The sequence below is a fragment of the Carassius carassius genome, chromosome 13 (genome assembly GCF_963082965.1).
Source record: "Carassius carassius chromosome 13, fCarCar2.1, whole genome shotgun sequence".
Lineage (NCBI taxonomy): Eukaryota > Metazoa > Chordata > Actinopteri > Cypriniformes > Cyprinidae > Carassius > Carassius carassius.
Window position 1 is genome coordinate 29630337 of NC_081767.1, and position 8394 is coordinate 29638730.

Genomic DNA, 8394 nt, shown 5'->3' on the forward strand with positions numbered 1-8394 from the left:
GTATTTACTTGGCAGTCAGTGGGACAGTCACAATCCTCCCAGTTGCATCCAAAATATCTTAAATTGTGTTCCGAAGATGAATGAAGCTTTTACGGGTTTGGAACGACATTGAGGTAAGTGATTAATGCCAAGATTTTCATTTTGGGGTGGAGTAACCTTTTAAGTACTGGTAAATGCTGATTGTATTGCATAAGTGGCATTTTGACATTTATTTTATTGCGTTAGTTTCATTCAGTTCTTAACTTTATCCTGATGCTTTTGCTTGTTTTTATGTGCAGATGTTTTCTTGGAATCACAACACTCACTGCATACAAGACGGACACATAGAGGCGAAACAAGTGGAAAAGTCTCAGAGAAGAGGAAAAACCCTCATGTGTGCTCATCTCAGAAAGTTGATGGACTTTCAGTATGTATTTATTAAAGTGTCTTTTGCAGGAATATTCTTAATTTAATAGAACATAAGCTCAAACAACAGAATTTGTGATTTAATGTTGATTCCAGCATTTTTTTTTTTTTTTTTTTTACAAAAATTATACAAATTCTGTTGATTGACCTTCATTTTTATAGAAAGTTAATCTTCTACTCTGAATATGGCTTATTTTTTTTAACATGTATTTTTAGTTATTTGTGATGCTATGTTATTTTCATGATAAGATTTTAACTGTTGAAAGACTGACATTTTTATTTTACCAGTAAAAGCCTTGCAATGTCTTTCTGCCAGTTTTAATAAATACTTATTTGCAACATCATTGACTTTATTCATTTTTATTCATTTGTAAATGTATTAAGATAGAGCTCATGATAATGCATTTATATCAGTATTTTATAGTTTACTGTTAAAATTATTCTTTAAAGCAGTTTCATTGTTAAATTATTACAACATCATATTGTATTTAGGGGTATTTACAGGATTTTATTGGCAACTTTAGTTGCCAGTTAAATACTGTAATTTAATGAAATCACAAATAAATGCTGTAAAATATATTTACAGGACTTTATTGGCAACTTTTTTGCCAGGTAAATACTGTACTTTAGTGAAATTACAAAATATTGCTGTAAAATAAACTACAAGTTAAATTCAATGTTACTGTAAAAAATACTACAAACTACTGTATTCCACACACAGCAATTAACTGTAATTTGCTTTGCAGTAATTTCCTGTAATCCATTTTACAGCAATTAACATCATTTTTACAGGATTTTATTGGCAACTTTTTTGCCAGTAAAATCCTGTAAATTCTACAGTACATTTTTTACAGTGTGTGTTCCCGGGGAATCGAACCCCCAACCTTGCGCTTGATACCAATTGAGCTATAAGAACACTAACTGCAATGTTTCACCCAGATCAATCATTAAACTTCATAACACAGGTCACTAAACACAGAATGTCTATTCATTCATACTATATATTTATCACCAAAGCCCTAATGGATACAGTATGTTAATCACTCTAATGCATTACTAAAAAGGGAAGAAATTGTACAATGATGTTTTCTTTTTCTGTCTTAAAAAAATAGCACTTTATTTTGTAAGTTTAGGCAGGGAGTAGTCTGAGGTAATTGAGAAACAAGGCACTTTTTTTTCTCTCTCACAGCCATTTTCAGTTTGCCTTCCACAAGACTGCCTCCACACAAAGCAAAGAGACTACAAAATACATCCATCTTTTACAACAGAATCACTGAGAACATGTCCTCTGACATTGCTCTTGACATTTTCTGCCAGCAGTTCATTGCACAAACCATAATGTGAACTTACTGCAATTAAATGTTTCTTACCTCTGTTTGATGAGGCACAGGATTAAATCCACACTGATTACACACAGTGGCCTTGCATTCAGTGCAGGTACTACAGTTGGGAGGATCTCTTCTCAGGTTTGCCTTGCAAAGTGGACAGGCTTTGGGAGGAGGTTTCGGGCTTTGATCTAATTTAGTTGCCTGAGCAGGTGAGGATTCCTTTGTTGTCGTTGTTTTTTGAGTTAATTGGGGTTTATTTTGTTGCTGTTGAATTTTTCCCTCCTGTGTCTGTGATATAGGAACATTGGGGGAGCCCTTAGAGGCCTCTGAGCCTTTTCTTGAGGAAGGGGGTGTGGTGTTCTTGGCAGAGGTTTGGGAGACAGTGGAACCCTTGGTTGGTGGGGTTGTGGAGGGCTCATCCTGGACAGCTGAAATCAAATTGGATGCTGAGCTTAGGAATGAAGAACCAAAGCCTAGAACCTTTCCAGAAACAGAAGAGGCACCAGGCTGTGGAGAAGGAGAGCGGGATCGAGCACCACCGAAACCAAAGAAACCAGACTCTTCTTTTTTAGAGGGCTCTGTCTTTGATGGTATCTCAGTTTTGGCAGGAGGAGCACCTTTTGTTGTCTGCTGTGGAAGTGGTTTCTGTTGTGACATTTGCTGCGACGGATGAATTGCACTTGTGCGGGACTGGCTTGACAGTTTCTGACCCTCTGTTGGTTTGGTTGGCTGGCTAGCAGATGGTGGCATCTGCTTACTATGAAGAGTGTCTTTCTTTGCAGGGTTCTGTGATGGTACAGAGTCCTTGGGCTGTGGCTGAGCATTTAGTGTAGGAGGTCTGCTGTTCTCTGCCCCTCCCAGAGCTCTCTGCATCTGGCAATTCAAGCAGAGCCACTCCTTAACCTGCGTACATGGAGAATATACATTTATGTTATACAATTGCTAGTTTTTAACTTTTTACAAGTTTAAACTTTTTAACTTTTAACAATTTATACAGTAAAAAAAATGTCTTCTGAGGAAATAGCATTAGTTATTCATGGTTGCATCGATGAAAAACTCTGTGTATTATTTTAATGAAAGGTGTTAAATAACTGAAAAATATGAGCTTTTGGGGGGAAAAAAATCTTCTTCAGGGAGTTAAAATCATCACAGTCCAATACAACATGCTTCAGAGACAGTGGACTTCTGGATTGAAATACATAATGGGGGATCTTCACATGATAGTAAAAAGTGACTTTTATATCTAGAGAGGTCTATTCAGCAACTGGTATAGATAAAAAATATTGTTTCTTTTCCCTTTTAATAAAAAACAAAAAATAAAAAAATAAATACATTTAAATCTGCTTTATGTGTCACACTAATTAGAGTTAGGAATTTTTACTCACGGTTGCATCTGGAGGACTGAACCCACACATGTTGCAGACCACTGATTTACATTGTGTGCAGGTGTTATAGTTGGGCGAATCCTTGAATTTAAGATTGAGTTCTGTATTTTTACAGACTGGACAGAGGGATTTCACCCCAGCACCAGCTCCACCTTTCACCTGAGGCTCTGCTGAAAGAGGCCCTGAACCAACTGCACCTCCTGTATGAGACCCTGGTCCACTTGGGCCTTGTTGCTGAGGTTCACCCTTCCCAACACCCTGCTTAGGAGATCCACCGCCACTTGCTCCTTGTTGCAATCCTCCCCTGCCCACTCCCTGATGTGAAAGATCTCTTCTCCCAGCTCCTTGCTGTACAGGACTTCCCCGACCAGCTCCTTGTGGTTGAGATCCATCCCGTCCAGCTCCTTGGCCTCCCCTTCCCACACCCTGTGTCTGCTGTCCACTTTGCTTCTGAGGTCCCTGTGAGGCTGGTTGGCCATTCCCCTGCTGTTGAGGATCCTTCTGCTTTGAGGGTCCTGGAGGCTGCTGTTGTTGCTTTTCCTCATCATCCCCAAAACGACTGAACTTGTTTACGGCAGAGGACATTGCACTAAGAGGATTCCCCCCACTCAAAAAGTTTGAGGAGAACATGTTGGCTGTTGGGAATGGGGCTCTGAAGACTGGTGTAGGAGAGGGCTGGGATGGGGGGAGCCCAGTAGAGGGATTCTCTCACCAGTTTCAGCTGTCCCTCACATCTACCTCCAGTGTCCCTTAGGAAATAGAAAATGGAAAATGAAAAGAGAGAATTCACATATTACTTGTGTTTTTAATGCTTGCATATAATGCATTAAACATCAAGTAATACCATATACATGATAATATTAAAATATAAGTAGTTCTAGACCCCATAAACAAAAGGATGAAATACAATTGAAATATCTCAGAAATGCTTAATATACTGCATAAGGCACAATAAGATAAATGAGAATAGTACTTTGACTGGAAGTATTGCTTTTAGCCAAGTCGTCTTTTTCAAAGCAGGTAAAAACTTAATTTATGCAAGAGCGGTACATAAAACAAAAACATTTTAAACAAATAGTTATCAACTTCATAATCTGTCACTGACATGTAGAGGTTGTAGACTGTATGATCAATCTTGCATTGTCACGCAGTAATCACAATGACACAAAACATCCAGACATATGGTAAATAAAAGAGCTAACAGTGAGGGATAGAGTCTACCTTACTGCCCTTATAATCATGCATTCCCCTTTTACATAATCTAAAATTGTTTTAATTCAATATTATTTCTTTTGCATGATCTTATATTACCTTCCGAATGACATTGCGCTGGAATACATAAAATATTGACAACATATCTGTCATAGATCATACTATGAAAATAATTATCACCTAAAAAGATAATAAAAAGTATACTACAATCCAAATTGTGAGTTCGATTCAGCCGTTACAGAGACATAGTGACAATTTGGCAAAAACAATTTTACTACACATATTGTTTATCAACATGTGAAACACAGATTATATGTCTAGAAAGAATATGACTGCATTCGCCATGTAATTGACTGAGCGTTTGGACATTTCCCTTCAGCACCCTGGACAGCGCTCCACACTCAGCTCACGCATCGCGTAATTTTATACGGACACATTTATGATGAGGAACTTTAAAGGGTCAGTGGGTAGGCTACTCTGTGTGTATTTATTCGCAAATGTTTTACAGTATACCGCGTGCCATCAAAATGATATGGCGATCATTAACCTGAAATCAATGTTAAATTTTCACGCTGTGTTCTTCTAAAAAACTACAAACAAATGTTGACTGTTTGTTAAGGTTATTTTTTTCTGTTTGTGCTGCTTCAAAAGCAACATCTATAGCCCGTATACAGATATCCTCCGTCGGCATATCCGGGTTGTAAAACCTCTGCTGCATGTGTTAAACAGAAATGGGTTTAAAACATTATGTTAAAGAACATTTAATGTTTCGTTAGGATTGTCAGTCTTAGTAACAAAATATAAGGATATGTTTTTACTCAAATTTACCCCAAAGCACAGCCATATTATAGGTTGGTTATTTGATATGAGGTTGTACATGGTAGATGATCAATCGATATGCAGTAATCACATTGATCTCGCCACATAACAGGCATTAAAAAGGGAAATAAAAGATCAAACGGTGAGAAATTGAGGCTTCCTCACTGTCCCGTTTATGATGCATTCGCCCTTGATCAAACCCTTTCGGAGGATTTCCCAGCCTCATCACTAAAACCGCATCCTTCCAAAAGCATTTCCAGACTAGAAGTATCCAGTATACTACAACACACTATAACCATCCTTCTTCAAAACTCCAACTGGGATCACATGGAAAAACATGATTATTTTCATCATAACGGCCGGCTAAAGTGGTACAAACAACATCCTACCTTACAGCGTGCGAGCATCCCTGTTTATTCTCCCATTTCTGTCTCTCTAGTGCTGTTTGGTGATCGGCTGCACGGCGTCTAGGATTGAGGTTACGGCGATCTGAGGGCATGCATACCCACTTTCACAATCGCCCCCTCTGCGCATGCGCCGCACATGACAGATGATCAGCGTACATCACCTCGCGAAAATTGAATTTAAAGCCACATAACCATTCGTCATTGAAAAAACTGTCCGATAGTATCTACTAACTGTCATCTGTTAGGGGTTTGATATCGTTCGAGGCAAAAAAAAAAAAAATAAGTAAATAAACAAAAACGCCATAGGCCATTATAAGTATTATAGTATTAACAAGCAACCAATTCATCATAACAAAGAAACAATTTATATGATTTTGGGTTTAAAATTAAGTTTAATCGCTAACAAATTTCAATAACACCTTAGAAAATTGCATTTCTTGCAAGTGCTTTAATTAAAATAAATGTTTCTCCCTGAGGAAATGTTGTGCAACATAGGGTTAAAATAAATAAATAAATAAGTTATTATTATTATTGCTTCGCTTATAAGAAATGTGTGCACTGGATGCAAGCTGCTATAAATTACAATATGGTTTATGTTTATTAATTTAGAAAGTCAACTGCAGTCAGTAAAAAACACTGTGTCTGTGGCAATGGCTTAAACCAGTTCACCTTCAAATTCACAGTAAACATTGATGAGGTATAACAATTCCCTCTCTCACTTGTCTCTTCCACGTTCTCTCTATGCCTGCCTGTCATTTGTATGTGCATACTCACTCACATGCAGCATCATTCAATTCTCAGGCTGCGAGAGAAGCATGGTTTTTCTCTGTATGCATTATAGGTTTTTTTGCTTGGCAGGATCAGATATGGTCCTGAGAGAATGTAATGTGCTCCACTCTACTGCTAATGGTGAATCCATAAAAGACCATCAGTGCCGCCATGCTAGCACCATTACCTGAGTCTTGCTGCCCCTGTTTTCTTCCAGAATGAAGCACTCAACAGTCATCAGACTTCAAATATTGCAATAGCTGGCCAATATAAGAGCTCCACTTTCCTACCGTCTCTAGGTAGTGTTTTTGTGACATATCAGGACACAACTTTGTATAATGACATGGGTATGACACAGGTATTACAAGGAGAGGGTGACTTATGAGGACATAACCCATGTCCCCATTTTTCAAAACGCTTATAAACCATACAGAATGAGTTTTTTTTTTGAGAAAGTAAAAATGCACAACGTTTACTGTGAGGGTTAGGTTTAGGTGTATGGTTGGTGTAGGCCGATAGAATATACAGTTTGTACAGTATAAAAACCATTATGCCTAAGGGATGTCCCCACTTTTCACAAAAACAAACGTGTGTGTGTGTGTCGCCATTGAATCACCAATCTGATACAGTCTTTCTGAACTACCTGCCAGCCTATTAAAACAAAAAGCTTTCAAATCACAAAGGAAGCAAAGAACCATAAACATATAATAAATTGTTAAATGCGCAGTAAGTACAACTGCTAGCGGTTGAAATGGGGACTGTAGTCCAAATTCAGAATATTGTTTCTCCCACCCCCTCCTACTCAGACTCAAAGTTCATGTGGGTTGCCAGATTGAGGACAAGCAAAAGGAACAAGCGCAGGTGACAATGGAAGGCAATAAACCTTACACTGCAAGTTTAATTATCCATGTTTTAAAATGTGGTCATAGAGATTTAGATGGATGCCGAGGTTTTTTAGGTCAGGTAGAATCTGCTATCTCTGACCCAGTTCATTGCCTCCTTTGATGGCTTCTATACACTGATTTCCTCCAACTGGAAAACCAGGGATTTCAATGTACTCTTGGTTAAACTAGCAGTGGGTGAAATCACATGAACCAAAACACAACAGACATTCCGACACCCATGAACATCAAAGTAGAATATTTGGCTGTAGCATTGTTTTTCTGAGAAACAAGTATGTGAACTTAGCATGTTTCCTAAATACCTGTGAAAGTATTATTGTGTTTATGCTTTAGTACAGTCAAAAATACAGGACTTATAATCTCTTCTTTACTGAACGGTGATTCTTTCCCATGATATCCACATTTGAGCAGTTTTTTAAAGCATTACATTTAAAAAGGCCTGTTAACTGCTTTTACTTAAATCAATGTTTGCAGAGCATGAGTGGCCACCTATCACATCCACACTGAAAGGGACAGATGTTCCTTATACAGTAAGTGCTCATCTTTTGTCTTTGTTCGGGCTTTGAACTAGAGATGGTTCTCACCGCAGAACACAATATCCAGGGGGTGTGGTTGGATCCAAATCCAACTCCTCCCACCTTACATACACCTAAACCTACCTGTCTCCACCCCCTAGATGTGGATCCAACCATGCCACCTGGATCTTGTGTTCTGCATTGAGTGTCTACCGTTGAACTGGGTTGTACCTATTCAAGGAGTTGTACCTATTCAAATCAAATTATTTTATTGACTCCATATTCTCTCTCTATATTTCCTCTTTTCTCTAAAATGTCTCGTTGCAAGTGGAACCTTGTTCACTCAAAAGTCAGACTGAACACCATATTAAAAAAGAGGTCACATTAATCAGGAGCACCTGGCTTACAGCCCAGGCAAGTTTTCTACAAGAGATATTTGATTCAAGACAGTAGACCAAGCCTGTCACCCTGCAATGCGCTTAACAAGAGCAGTCTAAACAATCTGCCATGCTACACCAGAGATTGCAACTCTCTGGGAATTAAGGCCAAAACCATAACTGCCATTTACTCCTTCCAATGCAAATTACAGTTTTTCTCAGTCACTTTGGTGCATTTCTCAAATCAGAAATGAAATTCTCAAAATTACTTGTACA

The 8394-nt window shown here is 38.3% G+C and overlaps 2 protein-coding genes across 2 annotated transcripts in view; both read right to left on the minus strand.

The window, feature by feature from the left end:
* LOC132155775 (mucin-17-like) overlaps window positions 1-2606 on the minus strand; it is a 29746-nt gene extending 27140 nt beyond the window's left edge. The window contains exon 1 of the mRNA XM_059564468.1: window positions 1776-2606. Coding sequence (XP_059420451.1) covers window positions 1776-2606 — 831 coding nt within the window. The remainder of the gene's footprint in view (window positions 1-1775) is intronic.
* Window positions 2607-3094: 488 nt separating this feature from the next.
* Window positions 3095-4028, minus strand: LOC132156301 (spidroin-2-like). The gene has a single exon (XM_059565246.1). The coding sequence runs from the start codon at window positions 3746-3748 to the stop codon at window positions 3101-3103; it is 648 nt and encodes a 215-aa protein (XP_059421229.1). The 5' UTR covers window positions 3749-4028; the 3' UTR covers window positions 3095-3100.
* Window positions 4029-8394: the final 4366 nt, after the last annotated feature.